This window comes from Erpetoichthys calabaricus, chromosome 7 (genome assembly GCF_900747795.2).
Source record: "Erpetoichthys calabaricus chromosome 7, fErpCal1.3, whole genome shotgun sequence".
NCBI classification, from domain to species: Eukaryota; Metazoa; Chordata; class Cladistia; order Polypteriformes; family Polypteridae; genus Erpetoichthys; species Erpetoichthys calabaricus.
Window position 1 is genome coordinate 97,781,849 of NC_041400.2, and position 27,479 is coordinate 97,809,327.

General features: G+C 39.2%; 1 protein-coding gene across 1 annotated transcript in view; it reads right to left on the reverse strand.

Moving 5' to 3' along the window:
- Positions 1-2,566: 2,566 nt before the first annotated feature.
- LOC127528833 (bifunctional 3'-phosphoadenosine 5'-phosphosulfate synthase 1-like) overlaps positions 2,567-27,479 on the reverse strand; it is a 45,833-nt gene continuing 20,920 nt past the window's right edge. Inside the window, exons 2-3 of the mRNA XM_051929965.1 lie at positions 11,084-11,198; positions 2,567-3,234 (exon numbers count right to left, since the gene is read on the reverse strand). Of these exons, the coding sequence (XP_051785925.1) occupies positions 3,119-3,234; positions 11,084-11,198 (231 nt within the window). The 3' untranslated portion in view covers positions 2,567-3,118. The remainder of the gene's footprint in view (positions 3,235-11,083; positions 11,199-27,479) is intronic.

Here is a 27,479-nt window from a genome sequence, read left to right on the forward strand (position 1 = left end):
TAAGAAGAGCTACTGCCATACCCAGAGACAACCTTCTGGAATATAAAAACAAAGACAACAAGGATCGCATCCCCCTTGTTGTCACCTACAACCCACATCTTGAAACACTTCGAAAAATTATAAAAGAACTTCAGCCAATACTAAACAATGACCAAACACTGAAAAATGTATTTCCTGAACCTCCCCTCCTGGCATACAGACAACCACCAAACCTTCAACAATTAATTGTCCGAGGCTCCCTAAGTGAACCAACAGAAAATGGCACATCTCCATGCCTACAGAAAAGATGCAAAACATGTGCCCACATCTATGATACAGACCGTATAGTTATACCACACTGCCGACTTGAACATCACATCAAGGGATCATTTTCCTGCAGATCATCTAATGTAGTCTACCTAATTTTCTGCATGAAATGTCCTGACACTGCACTCTATGTGGGAGAAACTGGACAAACACTCCGCCAGAGAATGCACTTACACAGGTTCCACATTAAACATGGCAACACAGATGTTCCTGTGGCGGCCCACTTCAACAGCCATGGACACTGTGAGAAGGACTTTAAGGTCACAGTGCTTATGGGCAACTTCAAAACACAGCAAGAGAGAAAAGAATGGGAAGTTAAACTCATGCTAAAATTTAATACTTTACAACATGGATTGAATAAAGACAAGAGTTTTATGGCCAGATATGAGGATTGTTTACATCTCTCAGAATGACAGACAACCTGTCTACAGACCCACATTGTTTTGAAAAAACTCATTACAAACTTCAAAAGACTTTGTTGGACAGTTATCTTATCCAGAGATCTTGACAATACATTGTTCTTTTCTCTCTTGCTAAATTAACCCTAGCCTGAATGAATCTATTAATTTTTTACATACAAAATCTCTCATTTAAATATTTACCAATGTTGTTTCTTGTCCTAGAGTGTGTATATAAACATAGGAAACTTCAGTTTCTGTATTACATCTTGCCTGAAGAAGGGGCCTGAGTTGCCTCGAAAGCTTGCATATTGTAATCTTTCTAGTTAGCCAATAAAAGGTGTCATTTTGCTTGGCTTTTCTCTACCTTTTGACTTGAAATTTGGTACACATACAGTATACTACGTGACGTCTACTATCCGCTTTCGGGGTGATGATTTGTATTACTCTTTATTTTTATTTTATTTTATTGTTGAATCAACTCTCGGCAGTGCGCCGCAGGGCGGCGCATGCGTATGGGAGCCGTTCTCATTCCCCACCACCTTCGCTAATCATTCTTGAGGCAGAGTGAAGACTTAAGTGCCAGTTTAAGTGAAAAATTAAAGAAAACGTACTAAGTAATTGCAACACAAAAACTAACTTAATCAATTTTAACGCGAAAACATGCCGACAAAAGAAGAGAAGCAGCGGGCGGCTAGGGTGGAGAAAAGAAGGGCTGCTCAGGAAGCAACAAGCACATCAACCTCTGAGCAAATGTATGCTAAACGTACAGAGAAACAGGATGATAACTATGAATGCTCAAGTCAAGTGTGTTTATTCACCGCATGTTATCTATCGTGCAGTACGCCGTTACTGGTAATATATAAAAGTTATTGATTATAATGAAAAATCATCAGATTACATCGTAATGTCGGCATGAAAAAAATGACCGCATCTCCAAGCGTGTAAGTATTAGGGTAAAATACCTATGTAAAACTGTAAGAGTGCTTCCCTTTGAAAAATCAGCCGTCATTTTGTAAACAATATTGAAGACCAATTTGAGACATGAAGAACACGCCTAAGTAGACTGTTTCCACACAAAGTACGTACCCAAATGTTTAAAATGTGAAAGTAGTGGTAAAATGTGCCCTGCACAGCACATATATTTTTTCTCCAGAAAATTGCACTTGTCCGCGGACAACTGAAACCAGAAAAACACGCTTGTCCGACGGTCAATTTACCCGTGTCGGACGAGTCGGGCATTGGATTTTCGCACCCCTGAAGAAGATGATCCGCTGTGGCAACCCTTAACGGGAGCAGCCGAAAGAAGAAGAAGATAACTCAAAAAAATACAAATAATGTTTCTAATACAAAAGGTACTAAATAGAACAGAAATTGAAATACTTTTTTTTTGTTTAACATTGTACTAAATGCAAATTTTGCAGTCCGATACTGCCTGTGACATCAAACGAATGCAAGCACCTTCAGCAAGTGCCTTCTAGTACAGCTAAATTAGAATACAATTAGATACAATGTAAATGATACGTCATCCATCTAATTCAAATCACCTCTGTTGTGCAAGATGGGCTACACTTCTGACTATAGTTGCTGGATACAGTTATACTAATTTTTATACACTACAGGGTGTCTACATCCAAGATTTCTGATTTGAATTGGATAAAAATAAGGAGTTTCAGCCAGGATTAAATACAATTAAAAACTCAGACTGCTTTATGCAATTAGAATTGTAAACCTTTTAATAAAACATGCCACAATAAGACCTTGAATATATTCACAACTAAAAATGTATGTTCATGTTCTAACTGGTTAGTTCCATTACAGTATTTAATGATTAAAACAGTGTATTCATCGAGGTTGTTTGGTTAGCTAATAATAGCTATGTTGTCCCAATATGTAATCCATATACTTTAAAAATAGAAAGTGAAGCTGAAGTGGAAACCTTGCCAAGTAACTAGGGGGCTCCGCCCCTGCTTGCTTCGCTCGCCCACCCCCGTGTTCGGTTTACCGGATATACAATACAATTTATTTTTGTATAGCCCAAAAATCACACAAGAATTGCCGCAATGGGCTTTAACAGGCCCTGCCTCTTGACAGCCCCCCAGCCTTGACCCTCTAAGAAGACCAGAAATAACTCCCTAAAAAAGGAACCCTTGGAGGGAAAAAATGGAAGAAACCTTGGGAAAGGCAGTTCAAAGAGAGACCCCTTTCCATGTAGGTTGGGCGTGCAGTGGGTGTCAAAAAGAAGGGGGTCAATACAATACAATACAATACAATACAATACAATACAATACAATACAATACAATACACAGAACAAATCCTCAATACAGTATTAGAAGTACAGAGTAGAATTTCACATTAAGTGATATCACATAATATGATTTGGATTTGTTTTAAGTCCTGGAGACCTCATTCATCAAGCTGCCGCCCCCATTTTGCCATTCCACATCTGAAAAAGCGCTAATCCGATGAAAGGACCCCTCATTCCCACGTCCTCAGTCATCAGGGATGACTTTACCTTAGGCAGGCAATCTACAATTTAAAGAGATTGTTATTTTCTTGGGAATTGTTACATATGCATTATTTTCACTTTTACTTTAAAAACTTTTGTAAAAACAATACTTGTCCTTTATTTTTGGCCACGTGCGTGGTTACATCTCTTTCTTGCCAGACGTATAATGATGCTCATGTTGTGTGTGTTGGGGGGGGAGTTGGTCGATGGGTTTGGAAGTGTGAATACATGCTAAGGATATGTCTTTGGATCATTTGCTGTCTTTCTGCTGCTTGCGCGCTGTCTCTTCTGCTTGTCGCATGCCGTTGTTTTAAGAGCTGGGAGCACATGATGCTTGTCTGCCAAAAGCAATCCAACAACTGCTTGGTTAGAGGTCTGTGGACTCCTTTTAAATGATGGCTCACTGCCTGGTCTCGCATGACGTTGTAAAAACAATCCTTTTCCTTTATTTCTGGCCCCGGGCATGGTTAAATTCTTCATGGCAGGACGAATAACCCTGCTTGCATTTTCGCAGGGGTCTGCTGTCGCGCTGCCCTTCGATCTTTTTAAAGCCTGTACAGCCGCTGTCATTTTTGCTACGGCCCTGGGACAATCTCTTGGCACCAAGTCCCATGTTTACGGTCCCTGCGAGATGCACCGTGGCAAGTCTCGCGGGTCTTTTAAATGTCTTTCGAGAAGATCACGTATCATAGCCTTGCTTTTGCTTCCCAGAAGATTTTTTTTTTAATAAATAGAGATATGATATGATACCATGTTATCTCAGGAGAAAACTCCTGGTATCAATAGCCCATGAGCAATATGGCTCACTGGAGGGCACTAAGTCTGGTGTCTCCAGCATTTGATAAAAGGCTTATAAGCACAGCAGATAGTGACAAAGAAGAAGCCACATTTCAGTTGGTATAATTTTTTTTTGTTTAAATCACTAACTAACTGTTGTTGAGCTAAATGTGATTTAATCTATGATTTCAAATCAAAGTCATGTGGAGAATAAATTATATATAATAGATTTTTCTAGTAACAAACTTCTCTATCAGGCATTCTCAAAGTTTATAAGCACAAGTTAGCAATCCATTAGTAATTAAATTGTCTGTTCTAGTTTAAAACTGCTTCTATAGTTAAATTATACATTGTAATTATTTCCTGCTTAACACTAGAATCCCTGAAGCCTACGAAAAAACGTAATACTGAGCCACCTTAAATTACTTCGCACCTCTCCATAAGTGTCTTTTGTTTTGCAAATATGTCGATCAGTACAAGTAGCAAGCAGCCTGCTATCTCATCGCCCCACTGCTGCAGCTCAACTCTGGCAAAAAGTTCTCCCAGATCAAGTCTGTTTATCCTGGTGTGAAGTACCTGGAGTTGTATAGGGTAAATAATATATTGTTATTTCAAACACATTCTTTTCATGTGTGTTCTGTGTCTACAACAATCTATGTAAATGTAGGATAACAGGAAATTTTGAACATACTTGAAACAAACTTTTTTCAGGTTATAGTACTAATGACAAAATTTTGACATGAAGTGTATAATGTGTCAAGACTGAAGTCCAAATAAACATTTTCACAAAAGATACACATATAACAAAACAAGTGCGCATTTATTCAAGAATATAACCAAAGAAAAAGAAAATCGGGTTAGGGTACAACACTGACACGACCGCTTCGGTGGTGCAGTAGTAAGAACTGCTCATAATCAAGAGGTTGTGGGTTCAATTCTGGCCGCTTCCCAGAATTAGTGTTTTGAGTAGAAAGCTGCAATTATTGTTAATATTATACAATAAAAACATACATTTGATTTGAGTCTGTAACAGCCAGTGTAAAATTATGATACTTGTAAGAGCCACTTTCCTAGTTATACAAGATTCATAAATATTTTACTAGATGACAATGCATAATCTATGGGAGGTTCCTATAACCCCCATAAGTAGAATTGTATTGGTATATTCTTGCCATTTCTAACAGCTTTGAGTAAACATTATTCTTCAGTTAATGACAAGCCTTGCCACGTGTAAGGTGTAGAGGCATACGGTTTTAAACCGTGACCGTGCCTGTGCACATGCCAATGTGCTTACGGGCTTTTTGAGTGTGCAAAGTAACTCGTAAAACAACACTTATTTAAGTGCAGAACCGTACACTTATAGTGTATAGAAGAAGAAGCTAAGAATCTAAGTATATAAGAAGTTAAGAACCTTTAAGTATAAAAAGAAAAAGTAAAGAACTTAAGTATAGAAATAGCTAAAGTTTCTCAAGAAAAGCGAAGTTTAAAGAAGATCTATTTTTCCTTTTTTTTTGCCTTTTATTCTATGTGTATAACTATTTTTTCTTTTATTCTTGTGTGGATTAATTTTCTTTTAACTTTCACTAAATATTTTTAAAAACGAACTTTTGGACAGAGATTTCTTTTGACACACGTTTTACCTGTGCTTGATCTCGTGTTATGCTTCGGCGGCTACACTAAAGTTTAAAACCTGCCTAGGATTGAAACCTGCCTAAGATTGAAAGCTTGAAAATTGCCTTGGATTATAAAAGGAAAGTAACCTGTGTGTTCTACGCCTAAAACCGGACTGAGACGAAAGAAAGCAACAACAACCTGAAAAGATTCGACAGGTACTTTTCATCATTGTCTTTGATCGGAGTAGGACATATTTGAAAATTGCTAGCACTCCTCGCGAGACTGTTTAAATTATAAAGGAGATGGAAACTTTTGATATATTTATAGGATGTACAATGAGTTGGATTATAGAAATATTCCAAAATAAAAGCCTCAACCAGCAACCTGACTTCTCCGGTAAACAATCCAGGGATTACAGAATGAAAGATGACATTTCTCCTGCAGATTCTGCAAAAACTAAAAGTTAGACAAGTACAGCGGTTACTTCAGTTAAAGACTCCCAAATCTCCGCAAAATCTAAAAGTCGTGCAAGTTCAGTGGCTACTTCAAATAGTGCCATCAGATCACAAGAGGCATCACATGCCATACTGTTGGCTAAAGCAGAGAACCAAAGAAGGCTACAAGCTCTAAATTTTGAGGAAGAACAGCTGAAAGCTGATAAAATACAGTTAAAGGCTAAAAGAGATCAATTAGCATCAGAAACAGCTATAGCAGAGTCCGAAGCAAAATTGAGAGCTCTAAAAAGACGCAATCGCAGCCCAAGTAAACAAAATCCCTATAAAGTTCCTCGGAAACCAGATGTAAGAAATGAAAAGCCACAAGATGCAAGTATTCGTGACTTTCCACATAACAACGAAAGTAAAAAACAATCCTCAGCAACCACTTTATGATCAACAAAATAAAGCACCAGCATCTCTTCAACAACCGCTTTATGTTAATCATCACGATCAACAGAAAGAACAACAGTATAAGACTCATGTGCCATACAGAAAGATTCCAATATTTGACAGCGATCCCTTGAAATATGTGGATTTTATTGGATCATTTGACCGAGATATCGATGAAGTAATAGGGAATCCGCGATATAAATTGGACTTTTTGCCACAGATTACTAAAAGTACACCTCACAAGATTGTTAAAAACTGTAAATACTTGTCACCATTAGAAGGTTATCAAAAGGCCAGAATGAAGCTCGAAAGTCTTTATGGAAACCAGCTACAGAAAGGAGAAGGTCTGAGCGATTATGCGAACCTTCATGGCGGATGTACAAACATTATGCCCAACTTACAAAGCGGACAAGAATTTGAAAGTAATGATAACCTTCGTACTATAGTCTCCAAACCTCAAGACCTACAAGCACTGTGGCAATGCAAAATTCAGAGTATTTAAAGTACGGAGAGCAGACGAGCCCCACTCGTCGATCCAGTGAACTTTCTGGACGAACAGACAACATCAGCTTTGGATCCCGTGTACGGCTCAGCTCTACAAAGCCATACCTTTAAGAAGGAAAAGGACAACGCTGATCACAAGGAGTATCCTTTGAAAGGTGTCCTAAGAGAAAGCAGTTTCGTTACAAACTTTTCTGCTGCAGACGAAAAAAGGGATACAGACACCTCAGTTAAAATGGTAGAGACGGCTGGCCAGACAAGCGGTAAGCTCGGTCTTTTTTGCAATGAAAATCACGATCTTGACGAATTCAGTGCAATTCGGACATTAATTTATGAAAGTAAAATTAACTTTTTGAAATCTAAAGGCTTATGCTTTAAGTGCCTTGAACAAGGACATCTTAGTAAAGACTGTGAAGAGATGATTAAATGCAGCATATGCTCTCAAGTACATCAAGTAATTCTGCATATGAATAAGGAAAAAGGCACCGACGTTAAAGCCATAACTCCTTAAAAGGAGAACACTAAGTCGGAAGAGAAGAACGTTTTTTCCGCCCATATTTCTGTTGAACTATTAGAGACTTCTACTGATACCGGGCTCGGTAAAGAGTGTGTCTTAGCTGTGACTCCATTTGAAGTCAAGTCTGAAACGAGTGAAAAATGTGTAGAAACATATGCTCTAAAAGACTCTGGCAGCTCAGTTACATTTTGCACAGAAAGTTTGCAAGAGCAGTTAAATCTTTCTGGAAGAAAGTCTCCCATCTACATCAGTACTGTAGAAAGAAAAAGTAAACAGACAGAAATTAGTAAAATGTACAGTCTTAACAGAATTACAAGTCTGGGGAATAGAAGAAAATACATTTTTGATCTACCAGAAGTGTACACAGTGAACTCTGTACCAGTGAAAAAAGAGAACATCCCTAAAGAAAAAGATGTCAAGTAATTGTCTTATTTAAAAGATGTGCATCTAGGCATGTCCAAGCATGAGGCGTCCCTCTTCTTCATGCTGCCTCCTCAGCACACCACCGCGTATAAGAGGGCGCTCACCACAACCATCTGATAGAACATCTGCAGCATCTTACTGCAGATGTTGAAGGACCCCAGCCTTCTAAGGAAGTATAGTCGGCTCTGTCCTCTCTTGCACAGAGAATCAGTATTGGCAGTCCAGTGCAGTTTATCATCCAGCTGCACTCCCAGGTATTTATAGGTCTGTTCCCTCTGCACACAGTCACCTCTGATAATCACAGGGTCCGTGAGGGGCCTGGGCCTCCTAAAATCCACCACCAGCTCTTTGGTTTTGCTGGTGTTCAGGTGTAGGTAGTTTGAGTTGCACCATTTACAAAGTCCTTGATTAGGTTCCTATACTCCTCCTCCTGCCCACTCCTGATGCAGTCCACGACAGCAGTGTCGTCAGCGAACTTTTGCACATGGCAGGACTCCGAGTTGTATTGGAAGTCCGATGTATATAGGCTGAACAGGACTGGAGAAAGCACAGTCCCCTGTGGCACTCCTGTGCTGCTGACCATAATGTCAGACCTGCAGTTCCCGAGACGCACATACTGAGGTCTGTCTGTAAGATAGTTCACGATCCATGCTACCAGGTATGAATCTACTCCCATCTCTGTCAGCTTGTCCCTAAGGAGCAGAGGTTGGATGGTGTTGAAGGAGCTACAGAAGTCCAGAAACATAATTCTGCACCACTGCCTCTGTCCAAGTGGGAGAGGGATTGGTGTAGTATGTAGATGATGGCATCCTCCGCTTCCCCCTTCTTCTGGTATGCAAACTGCAGAGGGTCGAGGGCATGGCAGACCTGTGGCCTCAGGTGGTGAAGCAGCAGCCGCTCCATGGTCCTCATCACATGTGATGTCAGGGCGACAGGCCTGAAGTCATTCAGCTCACCAAGATGTGATACCTTTGGGACTAGGATGATGCAAGAGGTTTTCCAAAAGCCTCTGGACTCTCCCCTGTTCTAGGCTCAGGTTGAAGATGCGCTGTAGAGGACTCCTCAGCCCCAACGCACAGGCCTTCAACAGTCATGGCGATACTCCATCTGGACCCACTGCTTTGCTGGCACAAAGTCTCCTCAGCTCTCTGCTTACCTGGCTGCTGTAATTGTGGGTGGAGGAAAACTCTCTCCTATGCTGGTATCAGCAGAAGGATGTGTGGAGGATGCAGTACTCTGAGGTGAGAGTGGGTTAGGGTGGTCAAACCTGCTAAACAAGTTGTTCATCAGGTTTGCTTTCTCCCTGTCTCTCTCGATGGAGGCACCCTGCTTTGAGCTGCAGCCAGTGATGATCTTCATCCCATCCCACACTTCCTTCATGTTGTTATTCTGCAACTTCTGCTCCAGCTTTCTCCTGTACTGCTCCTTCGCCGCCCTGAGCTGGACTCGGAGTTCCTTCTGCACACGCTTAAGCTCATGCTGATCACCACCTTTAAAAGCCCTTTTCTTCTGGTTCAAAAGGCCCTTGATGTCACTTGTAATCCATAGCTTGTTGTTAGCATAGCAGCGTACTGTTCTTACTGGAACTACAATATCCATACAGAAGTTTATGTAGTCAGTAGTGCAGTCAACAACCCCCTCAATGTTCTCACTATGTGACCCCTGCAGGATATCCCAGTCCGTAGTTCCAAAGCAGTCTCTGAGCCTGCTCTGCCTCAGGGGACCACTTCCTGAATGAGTGTGTGGTTGTAGGTAGCTCCCTCACTCTTGGTTTGTAGTGAGGCTAAAGCAGAACCATGTTATGATCTGCTTTCCCAAGTGCAGGCAGCGGGGTGGTGCTGTATGTGTTTTTAACGTTTGCATACAGTAGGTCAATAATCCTATTTCCCCGGGTTACAATACACATACTGGGAGAAGGCAGGTAATGTTTTGTTCAGCTTCACATGGTTAAAATCTCCAGAGATTAGCACAAGTGCCTCGGGGTGCTGTGTTTGTAGTTTAGCAACAGCAGAGTGGATGATGTCATCCACTATCTCCACGTCCGCGCGAGGAGGGATGTAAACAACAACAACACTGACGTGTCCAAATTCTCTGGGCAAGTAATAGGGATGAAGACTTATGGCCAACAGTTCGATGTCCTGCAGCAAGTGGAGATTTTGACGTTTACATGTCCAGGGTTGCACCACCTTGTGTTCACATAGAGAGAAAGTCCTCCTCCTTTCCGCTTCCCGCAGGTATTTGCGTCTCTGTCCGCTCTAACTGTGCTACAACAAACTGCATTCTCTGTAGGTCCTGACATTTTTCACTAGCGCAGCCAGTTCATCGATCTTATTTGGTAGTGAGTTCACATTTCCCAGAATCACAGAAGGCACCAAAGGCTTGTATCGCCACTTCCTCGCTAGCCGCTTAGCCTTTAGCTTAGCGCCAGCTCTGCTGCCACGATACGGCCTTCTTGCCTCGTCAGGCAAATAGGGAACCACACCGGCACGTGCCTTTGTTCTCAGCGCTAGAAGTTGACTACCTGAAGAGATGAGTCTCGGCGTGTAAAAATCCATGTCCAAGTAGTAAAAAGTGTCTAGGAAACGAGTCCACATAAAAGAAAGTGGTAGGAGTGATCAGACAGAGTAAAAGGTAGAAAGATAAAAAAATATAAAGTCCTACACGGAGCTGCTGAAAAGGCTGCCACTCACTAAGAATCTAAGAATAGACACATTTGCAAAACAAAAGACGCTAATGAAGAGGTGCGAAGGGCCCAGGATTACAAGCTTTTCGTAGGCTTCAAGGATTCTAGTATTAATGCGTCATATCTAGATAAAGTAGAATAAAATACCTTGGCAATCACCTGCTTTGGTTTTGGACAGGATCATATCTGGAAGCTATATCAATGCAAAGGTTATACAATTCAACAGTAAACTGTACATACCGTATATATCAACGTATCTGAGGTCAAAATAACTAAAATGCAACGATAAAGCCAATTTTTTTTAACAAATATGTAATTCAAATTACTGCAGCCAAAAAGCACAAGTAATTCTGTTCTTGAATGTTCTTTTTGCCATATCAGCAACTTAAAGTACTGAATGTGTGACTAACATGATGGAAACATACAGAACTGACATTCTTAATTTGTCTCCAGTTTTTCATACATACCTGTTAACCATACTGTACAACCACGAAATCCACTTCTTGTGCCCACAACTTGTCCACGCTTGTTTCTGCTCACATGATGTGCTTGATATGTCACATTAGTTGCACGCTGCATTCCCTTCAGATACAGAACATACATATAATTAGAATAAACTTCCTTTGGGACAAAATCCACCTTCTGATATAACAGTTCAGTTAAGAGTAGACAAGTTATTTTTTTAATGCTAACAAGAGAAAATGGTATATAATAAAGCAAGAAGAAAAATGTTCCATTCAGCAAGTAAATATTTTATTATTAATACTTATAAAAGTTTGAATATATTGCTTATCAGTTCTGTAGTTTGCAACCTCAACACAGGACTACTTTTATTTTATTATTAAATCATCACCCAGTGACAGCATCATACATAACTTAAAGCAGCTGGGCAGGTAGTAGCAAATAAGGTTTGTTGCAGTTAAGAGGTAGAACATATGCAACTAAATGTTTAAATAGCTTTGGAGTTAACCTAATAGTGTGTATTGGAATGAGAATAAACAATGTTACAGTTATATCAAAAATTAGTCAGGGGTTAAAGAAAATCCAATTAATTGAAGCCTCAGCGTCACAACTGGATAACTGAAAGGGGAAAATTGAATCAGAGTTCACATATGCCTAGTAATCTTAGTCATCTTACAGTAGTGTCCCAGCACTCCTGAGTTATAACAGTACATCATACCTTGTCACACAACAAGAACCAAGTGCAATTCCAGTGAATTAAAAAAAAATAAATAAAACTGGAGAACTGGAAAGATGTTGTCTGGTGTAATGTATCTCAGTACCTTTCAAAGAAAAGCCCAACTCATTGTGTTCTTGCCATTTTTTGGTCCTTCCACTAGAATGTCAGAGTATAATTAAACACTGTTGAAGATTAATACAACTGCTTTATAGTGATTGTGAAACTTCTCTGAAAGGGCTTTAGTACTATGAAAATGCTTCATGTGATAAAACAGGAAATCATTTTGACTGGTCAAAGCTGGAAATCTCTTTAAAAAGTTTTAGGAACATTTAATAAAACTTAAACAATGTAATTTCTAGTCAGTAGATCTCAATTTATTGGAATGGAGTAGAAATCAAAGTTTGGGGTTGACACTGACCAACATCCCTGTAATAGATAGATAGATAGATACTTTATTAATCCCGATGGGAAATTCACAATAATGCACATTAACAACTTCTTGATTGCTTGACCTAACCACGTATAAGAAAGGGCAGAGCAGGCTCTTTTTCGTTAGGAGACTGTGTTCCTTTAATGTGGGAAGGGACATTCTTCACATCTTCTATAATGCTGTGAAGGCCAGTGCGATTTTCTACATTGTGGTATGCTAGACTGATAAGTTTTTTCTTTTAAATATTCTTTTGTTCAGACCAAAGTGCATGTATATATTAATTTATGTATCTGTCTTCCAATTTATTTATTTATTTATTTAAAGAAGGTATGTAAAAATCCAAATTTCCCCCTGGAGAAAAATATACTTTTAAATCTAAGGATTTTTCTGGGAACAATTAGGGCAAAAACTAATAATAGGTGCATTTAATGGAGTAGTCAGGCAACATATAAATTGAAAGAAAGGTCTGTGATAATGCATTAACAAAAGGATGATGCTTACGGTTATTATTGTAAAGTAGCCTGTCTGGTAAGAAATCAGTACACTATGAACATTAGTCACATGCATTGGCTCCCTCTCACAACTGAATTAATACAAATTAGTTGCACAATTATCCTACACAGGAATTTTGAGAAAGGCGGCCTTGTAAATATAGGGACTGCACACAGAAAATGAGAGTACAGAGAAAGAGAAACATACAGAATTATTAGCACTGATCCCTAATTAGGAAAAAGATTAATGTTCCATATTTGGTTACCATGACAAATTATACAGGCCAACTTATTTAATAAAGGCTGTACAAAAGAAAAGAAAATATTTGTCTGTCTATTCCATCTCTTCCCACATGGGAGTTTGTTGAACCAACACCGTCGATAGTTATGACCGAGATGAGCGGAGAAATCTCATTGAAGCTAGGGGATGGTGGAAAGTGCTCAAGTGCTTTTGTTAAAAACAGTCAAAGTAAAAGTGTCTGTTGTTCAGCGTTCAGAAAAATACAGTACCCAAATAAATAGCAAATCCATAAAGCCAGTGAAATGTGGGGATAAAATACATAATAAATACATCCGTTAAAATGCAGTCTCTCTCCTCGCCCGATCGCAGCACACCACCTTCTGTCTCCATGGCTCACCCTTCATTGGCGTTGCTGGCGGAGCCTTTGCAGCACGAACTGCTTTCTGCCAACCCCTGTCTTGGCTGCCGCCACACTGCACAGCCAGACCGTCCGAGGTCAGCACACCTCCCGTTTTCCTTCGCACGCACTCAGTCGCTCCTCAGACCCATTGGGAGGTCTTACATTTCGCTCGCCCCACTCTACACGCTTAGTCAGTGAGGTGAACCAGCCCCTAGATCGCCTCAGCCTGTGCTCCTTCATGGAGCCCCAGCTCGTGCTGCCTTCTCCTTCCTGGTGTCTGGGTCGTCTCCCATGCCTGCCTTTTCCCTTCTTTAACCTCCTTGTGTTCTCTTATCTTTTTTCCTTCTCCCTATCCTGCCGGCCCATAAATATACGTCTCCGTGGGCACAGTGCCTTATTCACACGCCACAGTAAGCCAATGAAGCAATTGAGAACGATCGGGTGCGACTCGCCCCAATCACCTCATCAACTCCCCGCGGTCGTGCAATCGCGCCCACGGAGACTAACATGGCGAACTGGATTTAAAAACAGACCATATTTTTTTTTGAAGCCGCAGACCCACTATACCACAAATAGCATTATAAATGCAAGTTGTAGTTTTATTATTTATGTATATAGCTTAGCTTGAAGAAAGGTCCATATTAATGCAATTTGCCTTAATGACGGTTCAGTTGGTAAAGATGTCATCACCAAGTTGCACTTGTTTTATTTTATTTTGGTGAATACTGTGTAATGTACCTGGGCTTGAAGTTTTGAAGTAATAGTATTATTACTAGAAGTTGCACTATTATTTATTTTATTATTATTTATTAGTTTAAATATCATGCAATTTAATGATGGTAAAGTTGTTTAAAAAGTCACTTTAAAGTGTCAGTGGACAGAGATTGTTAACATTAACAAAAAGTGTAGTTGGCTTACAAAAAATATTTACCATTTGTTCCTAAGACATGTTCAGTGCAATACAACTTTTGACAAGCACCTCTGGATATTTTACTAAGTCAAAATGCCTCTTTGGATGGTTAACAATTTGTTGTCAAAATTTATTTTAAGTTGTTTGCAAAATTTGTTCAATAAAAAGGTTCTATATTTTGACTGCAACTGTCATGCAATGTGATTCCTTCTCTTCATTAGTGCCCCATTAGTGCCCCCCTCCTTGAAAACTATCACTTTATGGGGCCATGCAAACCTGTATTAAAACTTATGTGCACATTAGAATGTTTTTTTGTACAATGTACAATTCTCATGACAGTGGAATAGGTTATTCTTAGCCAGTCTACTTACAGTAATGGCAGTGGAAAATGTGGTTAACTCATGCATGGGAAAAAAAATACCGTCAAATACTGTGAAACTGGTACAATTTTGAAAAACACCATGATATAGAATTTTGGTCATACCGCCCAGCACTATTTTTGTAGGAAATTAATGGTGTCTTGGATGTAGATTTTTATATTGTGGGCGAGGGGTTTAAGGATGTGCTCCACCCATCCTGAAACATTTTCTTTAAGGGAATCAGTTCCTGAGATTATATGCCTTCCCGGGTTCCCTTCTTTGCGGAAGAGAAGCATGTAAAAGTAACCCATTTTGGGGTTTTCTGGAATTAAACTATTTACACGATTCCTGATGTCAAGAGGAAAGCTACTTAATATCTTTTTTTAGTTCCTTCTTGTAGATATCTGTGGGGTCTCCCTTGTAGTTTGCAATAATGCATAGTATTGAGGACTGTTTACATCTCTCTGACCGACACAGACAACCTAACTACAGATCCACACTGTATGGAAAACTCATTAAAATCTTCAAAAGGCTTTGATAGACAGTTATCTTATCAAAAGATTTTGACTACACATTCTGTTTCGCTAAATGAATCTTAGGCTGGAAAGGTCCATTAATTTTTTACATCTAAGATGTCTCACTTAAAGGTTTTCCAATGCTGTATCTGTCCTAGTGTCTATAGTAGTAGGGGCCTGAGCTGTCTCGAAAGCTTGCATATTGTAATCTTTTTAGTTAACCAATAAAAGGTGTCATTTTTCTTGACTTCTCATCACTGTGCCTATGAAAAGCAGGTTGCTTAATCTAAGAGAAGAATGTGTTGGGGCTCAGAGCTTATGTCAGCAGCATCATTGCAAGGCACAAGGTCAGGAAAACAGATCACGATGGACCACTTGCGGTAGTTCACTTAACATTAGAATTACCATAGCCTACGAAAAAACACGTAGATCCGGCCCACCTTAAATCCGTTCGCACATCTCCCTCCGTGTCTTTTCTCCTATAAATGTGCCGATTAAGACAAACAGCAAGCAGCCTGCTATTCCATCCCCCACAGCCACAGAACGTGCACAAACTTCTCCCAGTTCATGCCTTGATTGATTATCTGGGAGTGAAATGCTGGAGTTTTAGAATGGAAATATTAGATTGTTATTTGGAACACATGCATTTCATGTGTGTTCCCTTTCTATAGTAATCTGTGTAAACACATTGTTAAAACAGAAACGTTTGTCATATTTTAGTAGTAAATGACAAAATGTTAGCATAAACTATATAATGTGTGAAGCCTGAAGTCCAAAGATCAAATAAACACTTTCACAAAAGGTTCCAGGACAATACAACAGCTTCCGTGGCGTAGCAGTAAGATTTGCTGACTTGTAATCAAGAGTCCCCGGTTCGATCCCGCCTGCCTCCTGTATTTGCCATTTTCAGTAGTGAGCTGCTCTTATTGCTAATATTATACAGTACACACATACATTTGCTTTGCGTCTGTAACAGAAGGTGTACATTTATAGGACTTGTGAAAGTTAGTGTTTTTTTTTGTGTTTTTTTCCCCACTTTTATTCTCTCAGTCATGATCACGATATATACTACCACCCTAGGGATCGGATGCTGTTAGTTTTTATTTGAAACTGGGAGTAACTGTAGATGTGAGTGGCGTTTTGAGGCAATGGAACTGAATATTCTCTGATCTGGAGGGATAAAAGCTGACACACAAACGCTGGTGAATCTGCCTTCTTCGTATCTCACAGTCTCTTGACTTTTTTTTTTTTTTTTTATTCAGTTTTACTGAGTGTTCCTGCTCACACTGAATTAGTATGCAGCTTATGGTCTGTGATGTCAAAAAAAAAAAAAAAAAAATCATATATACCTAAGTCTGTGTTGTGTTATTTGGAATTATTAATTTTATGACCTGTATAGTACATTTCGGAAAACATTGTGGCACAGATGCAACATTATTCATATTCATTCGCATAATACCGCATGTTTTTTTTCCCCCGATCTTGCCAGTCCCCACATGTTGCTATTTCTTTTGTACTCCAGGACATGTAGAGGCAACAATAGTACAGAGAGGTCAATTCAACGCTATATGCAATCATCACATTCAAATGTTAACAGTTCAAACACACGCAAGGACCCGTCCTTCCTACATTAACGACGTTGCAATGCGCACACTTCTCTTTATATACTGTGGTTTCTATTACACACCTGAAAGAGAGACAATATATGTGACATTTTGAAGAAATCATTTTATGACCTGAATAGTACCAACCAGAAAACATCATCGCACTAATGCAATATTTGAAAACGAACAGCGTCAGATCGGGTGTCAATTTATGCTGCCATTGTTACTTAGAGTCGGATCAGGAGGGGCGGGGGGGCTTACAGCGTGATCATGATTCAGAGAATAAAACTGAAAAAATCTAACTTTTACAAGTACAATAAATTTATACCCAATGTCCCATATACAGTATTTATCTCTCTTTTTTTCTCCGTGCAGCGTTGACATCGTGCACCAGAAGGCGTGAGCTTATTCAGTGCGCGCAGGAAGACGCAGGTGGCCAGTTGCTTGTGTTATAACACGCTTGACCTGGCAGCGATCAACGCACATGTACTGTGCAAGGCATGCACAGAGGCCACTGAGAAAAGAACAGTGTTCATGCCTCACTTTGGCGGTAGTATATATCGTGATCGTGACTGAGAGAATAAAAGTGAAAAAAAAAAAAAAAACGGTAACTTTCACAAGTCCTATAAATGTACACCGTCTGTTACAGACACAAAGCAAATGTATGTGTGTACTGTATAATATTAACAATAAGAGCAACTCACTACTGAAAACGGCAAATACAGGAGGCAGACGGGATCGAACCAGGGACTCTTGATTACAAGTCAGCAAATCTTACCGCTACACCACAGAAGCTGCTGTATCATCCTTGAACCTTTTGTGAAAGTGTTTATAATGTGTGAAGCCTGAAGTCCAAAGATCAAATATAGTTTATTCTAACATTTTGTCATTTACTACTAAAATATGACAAACGTTTCTGTTTTAACAATGTGTTTACACAGATTACTGTAGAAAGGGAACACACATGAAATGCATGTGTTCCAAATAACGATCTATTATTTCCATTCTAAAACTCCAGCATTTCACTCCCAGATAATCAATCAAGGCATGAGCTGGGAGAAGTTTGTGCATGTTCTGTGGTGGTGGGGGATGGAATAGCAGGCTGCTTGCCTTAATCGGCACATTTATAGGACAAAAGACGCTGAGGGAGATGTGCGAACGGATTTAAGGTGGGCCGGATCTACGAGTTTTTTCGTAGGCTCTGGTAATTCTAGTGTTAAGAACCAAATCAAGTCAAAAATGGTCTGGAAACACATGGCTGAAAAAATATGGTTGTCAATTTAAAAATTTAGAAAATTAGGCAACAGTTGCCATGTGGCCACCATTTTGAGGCAATCGGTAACCACATTCTGACCCTGGTTACCAAGAACTACTTTGGATAGGACATGGCTGGTTTTCGCTCATTATGAATAATTGGCAGATCGATGTATAAAATTGTTAAAATTGCTAGATGGTTTAACAATTAAAATAAACTGCAAACTGTGTGGAAGTTTGTTCAAGTTTGTGAAGATGAAAGATATACTACATTACAACTTATTTTTTGTATCATGTTCTTCACTGAGTGCAGGTGCAAAAGTGCTGTAAACAATTCTCAGTTAAAATACAAGTACACTGTAGATTGCACTAATTACTAAATACTGAACTAATAAACATTAAAATACAGTAAAAACACAGAGAAAAGTTAGAAAGTGATTAAACAAAAGAAAATCAATGATATCTGTCCATTAAGTAACTGATGAAGTATGGCTAGTTGTCAACGAAGGAGATTAAAACAATGGAGATTAAATTTACTAACTGGAACGTGTGCTGCGGAAAGATCAAATGTGATGGAACTAAACCGAAGATGTATGGCGTTATCAATTTAGTAAGATATTTAAGATTACGTCACACAGCAAATTACACCGGCTCTCAACAACTCCCATTACATGAGAGGTAAAAAAACATTTGTTCATTTTTTTGATTGATTATTCAAAAGTACTGTCTCGATGCATGCTCAATAATCCAGGTAAGGAAATTCTAGAAAGTTGATTCTGTTCATCTGGACATTGTCTTTAATATTGCAGTACTTTGACTGAGGAAGTCACTTGGATGAGTGATGTAACATATCCCTCGGGAAAAAAACTTTAATTAAATACCAATATAATTTACTAATAATAACTTTGATCTGAATATAAGATAAATATTTTAGAAACCCAATAAAGGAACAACAAAGAGAATTGCTACTGAATATTTTAGGAAAAAGTAAAGCAGAAGGTAAGAAGGCAGACATGATATGCACAAGGACTTAAAAATATTCACATTTTGTTGCTTTGCAGCCTAAAATGAAGATAAAAATATTTCTCTAGCTGTATTTAGTCAATGCAACTTATAACTGCCAATTGAAAGATATAATAGAAATAGTTCAGAAAAAAAAAAATAAAATCCGAATCATTCAGATGGTTAAAGGATCACCCCCTCCTAAAAAATACTTGTAATCTCAATCAGGTGTAACTAATCACCTTCTCCATTGCACACCAAACTAATTGGCTTCCAACTGTTATCAACTATAACCATTCTGATTAGATCAGCATAAAAATGTCTTTTCCTAGAGCACTCCAGTGCTTGGAAGTGCAACTGAAAGCAAACAATCAACTATAGGTGGCAAGCCACTGTTAAAAGATCTCGGGGATAAAGTTGTGGACAGGAACAAGTCAGGAGATGGATACAAAAAAAATCTCAAAGACTTTATCAATCTCTAGGAGCACAGTAAAGTCCATAACTCTTTGCCGGATCACGCTGTCCCTTCAAACTTGATGGAAAAGGAAGGAGGAAACTAGTCGAAGAGACTACCAAGAGGACTACTGCAACTTTGAAGCAGTTGCTGAACTTTTTGCAAAGAATGGTCATTATATGCACGTGACAACAATATCACAAATGCTCCAAAAATGCTCGTCAAGAAAGACCACATTAAGACTCAACTGAGGTGAATGTCCATGCAAGGCCTAGTCAGAGCCCAGACGTAAACCCTATTGAAAAATCTATGGAAGATTGCAGTCTACCAACAGTGACAATTCAATTTGACTGAGCTTAAACAGTTCCATAAAGAAGAGTGGGCAAATATTGCAGGTCTTGATGTGCAAAGTTGGTAGAGAAGTATCCCAATAGATTCATGGCCATAATCAAACCAAAAGGTGTCTCTACAAAGTACTAATACAGGGGGTGATCCTTTAACCATCTCAGTGATTCTGTTTATTTTTTTTTTTTTCTGAACTGTTGCTACTATATCTTTCACTTGGCTGCTGCAAGTTGCATTGAGAAAATACAGGTGGAGAAATATTTGTGTGTGTGTGTGTGTGTGTGTGTGTGTGTGTCTTCATTTTAGGCTGCAAAGCAACAAAATCTGAATATTTTGAAGGGTGCGATCCTTTTCTATACATATTATACATTTTCATTTATATAATATTTGCTATAAATAATCTGTTAAAATATATAACATTGTACTTCCACCCATCCATCCTTTTACAAACTCATTTATCTAAAGCAGCATCATGGTGAAGATGGTGAAGCCTGACTCGGCAAGCTTTGGGGCATAAGGCAGGGACAATCCCAGGAGAGGGCACCAGTCTGTATCTCTCTCACGCAACAAAAATATGCTTTGGTGATTAGTATTTCTACTTATAGCGGGGAAAATAAACATTGACGCGTTCAATACTTAACTCAGTAAATGTATTTCTAATGGGGTTATTGACATGCAATTTTCACCAGAGGTCGGTAACAACCCAAGTAATACACACATACAAAGAAATCAAAACAAATAAGTCCATAAATTATGTGTAATAAAGTGGCAAATTAAATCATCCATCCATCCATCCATTTTCCAACCCGCTGAATCCGAACACAGGGGCACGGGGGTCTGCTGGAGCCAATCCCAGCCAACACAGGGCACAAGGCAGGAAACAATCCTGGGCAGGGTGCCAACCCACCGCAGGACACACACAAACACACCCACATACCAACCACACACTAGGGCCAATTTAGAATCGCCAATCCACCTAACCTGCATGTCTTTGGAATGTGGGAGGAAACCGGAGCGCCCGGAGGAAACCCACGCAGACACGGGGAGAACATGCAAACTCCACGCAGGGAGGACCCAGGAATCGAACCCAGGTCCCCAGATCTCCCAACTGCGAGGCAGCAGCGCTACCCACTGCGCCACCGTGCCGCCCAAATTAAATCATTGAAACTTTAAACTCATTACATTGCAACTGATGCAAAAGTCCATTTTTTATTGTTGCATGGATGTTCCATTAACATGTGTCAGTATAGGTTCCCCATTTCCCCCTTAGATATCCGTGAGCTGCATCCCACTAAAGGTTGGTTTATACACTTCATGCGTCTGTGCTGGGTGAGATGCATAAGGGCCAAATTATGTCACACTTGGAAACGCATGCACAAAAATGCTTCTAAGTACACTATGTGGCTGACATGCAAGAAAGACATGCAAAACATTTGAAATTCATCTGCCCATCATGCTCTGTTATGAAGATATCTGTGCCCCGTGGAATTCAGTGTACCTTCCGATTTGGTGGAGGTGCATGCATGCCATTTTTCTTTTGATCTGAAGCAGATCCATGCAAAATATCATCCTGTCTGTCAGTAAACATGCACAGAGATCATGAAGTCTACGTTTTATGGTTGCAAGTTTATTACATGTTATTCTCATTTACTTGGGTGCTCTGTGACTGATGGCAGACAGTAAACTTTGTTAAAATGGTATTGATAAATGCCACATTGTTGTTACTTCTGTCATTTTGGCATGCACACTATATGATCTGTTACCAATACATTTTTTAGCAGGAGTTCGTCAACAAAGAAAAATGGAAAAGAAGACATAGTAAAAAATTAATAGCAGTAATAACTATAATTAAATGATTCATTACTTGACACTCAAGAACTATGTACAAAGACATTTTAAAGACAAAATTGTTGGAATAAATATACTAGTCCACTTTGATTCATTATGTGGTTCCTTTCGCTTAAATGTTGACACTGGTAGTTGTTTTTTCTAGAGGAAAAAAAAACATTTCCACGGGAGATTCCACATCTTAAATATATGTGAATGAAATAGCTTAAGTTCTACAAAAAAAAAAAAAAAAAAATCTTTTCACAGTAGGTATCATTACCCTATAAAACTCTTTTTCCAATATATTAAATGCATAGTTGACCATGGCAGATTAAAACTAATCAGACTGTGAATACTGTGAATAATGCTGCACCATGTCTTAAGTAAGCCTATCAGACAGTCTTCTATTGCATGTTCATAAGGCTACTCCTTCCACCAGAGGGGACACTCATTTCCACAGTTGAACCTTTGCTGTAGAAATGTGTATTCATGTAAGCTGCTTGCAAAATCAACACTGTATCGCCGAAATGTTTCAAAATGTATTTTAAAAGACTGTAGAAAGTCTTCATTATCAATTTCATATTTAATGTGGCCATCCATCCCATCCACTGGAGGGGACATTCATTTACACAGCTGAGCCTTTGTCATTGAAATGATGAACACTGGACAAATAAAATTGAAGTAAACCTATTCATAAGAATCTAGCAAGTCTACTGTCACTTTGTTCCCCCCACTGTGCCCCAGCTGGAGCAGAGCTGTAGTAATGAGTTCCCCCCCCGACTGCTGCTTACAAAATGAACACCAGCTATTGACAATTGTGTTTTCACAATCAAGGGGATATCAGAGAGACCATTAAAGAATGAAAAGTTGCAGGTGTTTCTGCAGCACACTGGACTAAAATCACTTGTTCAGCACAAAACTGTGGTGCCCCAAGATAACACAAAGATCTCAGACAGACTGAAAACTAAAAAGCAGGGAAAGTCACCGAGTAGTACAAAAACATGCACTACCTTTCAGAACATCCAACTCAAATATTCAAGTCTCGCCAACTTTAGAGACAACCTTCAATTGCATGTTGAAAAAACAGTGGAGGTTACAGTCAAAGAACTGGAAAGCCAGTTGGAAAATATGAGGGGTAATCACAGCAAGGAAGCTCACAGGGGTCGTTAGGAATGGGAATCGAAAACTGGTTCTTGTTGAAAACCGGTTCCCACTGTTTCAATTCCTTGGAATTGTTTGTCATTTTTGCAAACGATTCCCCTATCGATTCCAGTCGCCTCGAATGACGTCACCACGTTGCGTAGCGTCATTTACCCAGCAGGAAACATGGCGCCTAAGCGGCACAAATGCTCAAAAGTTTGGTTATACTTTACGAGAAAGGATGACAACAGGGCAACTTGCAATACTTGCAAAGTAGATATTTCATCAAAAGGAGGAAACACTACGAATATGCAAAAGCATTTGCTCACAAAACACGCGATAACCTTAAATGAATGTCGTGTTTTTGATCCGCTCCAGACTAGTGAATCTCAACCCAGCAGCAGCAGTAACGTTTGCACGTCCTCTCCCGTTAATACGGCAGGTAACTAATCAACTAACATTGCATATTATGTTAGCGTGATTTGCCTTATTGCAAAACCTGTTATTACTGTGCATTGCATTTAGATGACCATGACGAGAGAGACAGACAGAGTCTGGCTGTCTCAGATGCTGGCAGTTCTCGCTGCAGTGTACCGGTAGCTTCTCCTTTCACAGAGGCGGGGAAAAGTAAAATGACACAGGCCAGGATAGACGAATGTCACCGAGCAGTGACTAAGTTTGTGGTAAAAGGCTTGCACCCATTTGCCACAGTACATGCCCCCGATTTTCGGTAAGTGACTGTGTTTAATTGTAGGCTAAGTCAGGAAATGTCAAAGTTGCATGTTCTCCTCTTACCAGATGTTTCATCCGTTTCCATTTCTGAGCTGAAACATGTGTTGAAGGCAGCCGTCACTGCAGATGGATGGACAAGTTTTAGTCAAGATCATTACCTCACAGTAACGCTGCATTATGTCAGGAATGGCCAGGCTCAAGAAAAAGTCCTCAAAACCAAACCAGTGTACCAGGCACAGCTGTAGCAGAGGAGATTGATGAGATCTTGGAGGAGTATGGTATCAAAAACAAGGTTGTGGCAGCCACTGTTGATAATGCGGCCAACATGGATGTAGCTGTCAAAATAGTTGATGGTTGCAGAATTGCACAGTGCACAGTTCCATTGGACTTGAGTTGATTGTATTTGTTGCTGGATGATGTAATTTTATTTTTGAGTGCTCAGCTCATATACAGTAATCCCTCCTCCATTGCGGGGGTTGCGTTCCAGAGCCACCCGCGAAATAAGAAAATCCGCAAAGTAGAAACCATATGTTTATATGGGTATTTTTATATTGTCATGTTTGGGTCACAGATTTGCGCAGAAACACAGGAGGTTGTAGAGAGACAGGAACGTTATTCAAACACTGCAAACCAAACATTTGTCTCTTTTTCAAAAGTTTAAACTGTGCTCCATGACAAGACAGAGATGACAGTTCTGTCTCACAATTAAAAGAATGCAAACATATCTTCCTCTTCAAAGGACTGCGCATCAGGAGCACAGACTGTCAGAAACAGAGTAGAGAAAAGCCAAGCAAAATGACACCTTTTATTGGCTAACTAAAAAGATTACAATATGCAAGCTTTCGAGGCAACTCAGGCCCCTTTTTCAGGCAAGAGAGGAAAGCAAACAAATCAATAGGGCTGTTTGGCTTTTAAGTATGCGAAGCACCACCGGTACAAAGCTGTTGAAGGCAGCAGCTCACACCCCCTCCGTCAGGAGCAGGGAGAGAGAGAGAGAGAGAGAGAGAGAAAAACAAAGTCAAAAATCAATATGTGCCCTTTGAGCTTTTAAGTATGCAAAGCACCGTGCAGCATGTCTCTTCATGAAGCAGCTGCACACAGAAGGTAGCAACGTGAAGATAATCTTTCAGCATTTTTAGACGAGCGTCCGTATCGTCTAGGTGTGCGAACAGCCCCCCTGCTCACTCCCCCTACATCAGGATCAGAGAAAGTCAGCGCAAGAGAGAGAGAAGTAAGTTGGGTAGCTTCTCAGCCATCTGCCAATAGCGTCCCTTGTATGAAATCAACTGGGCAAACCAACTGAGGAAGCATGTACCAGAAATCCGCGAACCAGCAAAAAATCCGCGATATATATTTAAATATGCTTACATATAAAATCCGCGATAGAGTGAAGCCGCGAAAGGCGAAGCGCGATATAGCGAGGGATCACTGTATACTTTTAAAAAGGAGAGTGTAAATGTTACTGGACATTCTTGTGTAATTGCCACAGAATAATTTATGTTATACTTTGTTATTGCTACAGAAGAATATTTATTTTATTATTTTACATTTACAAATTTTTTTCTGGGGACCCCGTGGCATCCCATCGAGGAGCCGTAGGCTGTGGATCTCTTAAGATCTCACTGTTGGGTTTGTAAGGTCATGCTACTCCTAAATTTCTATCTTGTTCAAAGATAAGATATAAAACAAAGTTCTAAGCTAATCGACCTGTGTGTTCTCCTTTTTTTAAAAATAAGAATCGATAGGAGAATCGATAAAGAATCAAATTGTTAAACAGAATCGAAAATTGAATCGGAATCGTGAAAATCTTATCAATTCCCATCCCTAGGGGTTGGAGATCATTTGTTGCTTTTCAATCTTTTATCATGATTCATGATCAGATCATTTAATCACTTTTGCAGAAAATGAGATTGACTTTAATTAAATGGTATCAAGAAGTCTTGTTGAAGGATGCATGTGATGTCAAGGCTGTATAAACAGAATGGACATTGCTAAAAATTCTGATTAAAGGCCAATTCTCAGACAAGTCTCATAAGTTTGTGGGAAGTCATTGACAAAACAGATTTATTGCATAGATTTCCACAATATTCTACATCTTGTTGAGATCAGTCTTGTTCTGCCAATTTCAGCAGCCCAGTGTGAACGTGGCTCTTCAGTATAGAACAGAATAAAAACAAAAAAGTGTGAAACCCACTCAATGTCTCCGGCTTGGAGGAATTAATCAGAATCAGCACAGAACACCTATCACTTGAGCAGTTTTCTGAGCCCCATGTCAAACACTGGCTCACTGCAATTAAGAAGAAATGAAGACCACATTACACTGGATGACCCTCTGATACTGACATTCTAATGGTCAGTGACAGACTCAGAGCCAGAGTAAAATGTACTGTTCTTAATGGCCATTCCCTTTTTGGGGGTTGTCTTGCAATCCTGTGCACCTGCTTTCACTTTCCTCTGCACCAAAGCGGGTGAAGTTGATTCACAATCGCTTATGCTTCTTAACTATCACTGAAGCTCAATTGATTTGGTGTTAGACTGTGATGATAAAAGTGCTCCCTTATTTGTTTTGAGTTGTGTAGTTTGAGTCAGACTGGGGGTTTGGACATTATGTATACTGTGGCTTTATTATTTCTTCCGTTACTGTTTTAATTTTGAATGTGTGAACTCCGCTTTTATTATTAATTTTTTATGATGGCTAGCACCTCATAAAAAAATAAATAAATAAATGTGTAAAGAGGAAGCACGGCATTGACGACTGTGAATCTGAAAGTGAGGTTACTTCAAATGCAACAGAAATAAATACCAATTTAATTAAAACCAAGCCTAATCTGCAATACTTCGACAATTAAAATGTGGCCTATCTTGTACTGGAAATTAATATCAGCCTTTTCCATTGTGTGTTGTGCATGGTGAAAAAAAATGCAGCCATGGTTCCTAGTAAGTTGAAAAGACTTTTCACAACTAAATGCATCTTCACACAAAGGATTCAAATAATTGCAAGAGACTGTCAGAGCAGAAATAGAAACAAGCCATCATTTTCAGGAAAAGATTAACTGTTTTTGAAATGTCTTGAATTGCTTCTTATAAGATATCTGAAAAGGTTGCATATAAAATCAAAGTCACATACTCTACTACACTCAGTTATTTCGCCTGTGTGTAGAAAGGTGGTAAACAATGTTAGGAAATTAAGCTAAATAAGAAATAAGAGCTATTCCCATCTCAAATACAGGGCGAGTCAAAATTATGTTAACATTTGAATGGCGGAAACAATTTATTCACAAAACATACAGTACTTTATATGTGCAAGATGACTTACAGGAATGTCTCAACCTGTTCGCCATCATGTTCAACACATGTACCATATGTGGCACATAAATTGTCCACAAAAGTTGTATATAAAAGTATATGCATAGCAGTACCATTAGTATTAACATAACTTTGACTAACCCTGTATTACAAAGAAAATGTATGGAATAAACTTCAGAATTTGGATTTCACTGTACAAGTTGATAAATCTATGGATATCAGTAACAAAGCACAGCTACTTGCATTTATTCATTTTATTGACAAAGACCACATAAAATTAATTTTTTTGGTAGCAAAGAAATGTCAAGTACTACAAGAGATCAAGATATCTTTGATACTTTAACTGCCTACGTTGAAAAATAGGAATTTGCATGAAAGTCATGCACTGGCACTTTTATGGATGGAGCTCCATCTATGGTATGTTGTATGTCCTTGTTTCAAAAAAAAAAAAAAAAATAGAAATTTAATTAAAAAATGTTCTGGCCAAGTTGTCAAAATAGTTAATTTAATTAAAAGCAGGCCACTAAAGATGTGTTTATTTAGGCAATTTTATACTACCAATGATTCATAGTACAGAAATTAAATTTAACACATGGAACTGAGATTGTCATTGAGGGGAAATAGCTGTGTTGTATATATACATGAACTCAGAAAAGAAACTCTTGCATTATCT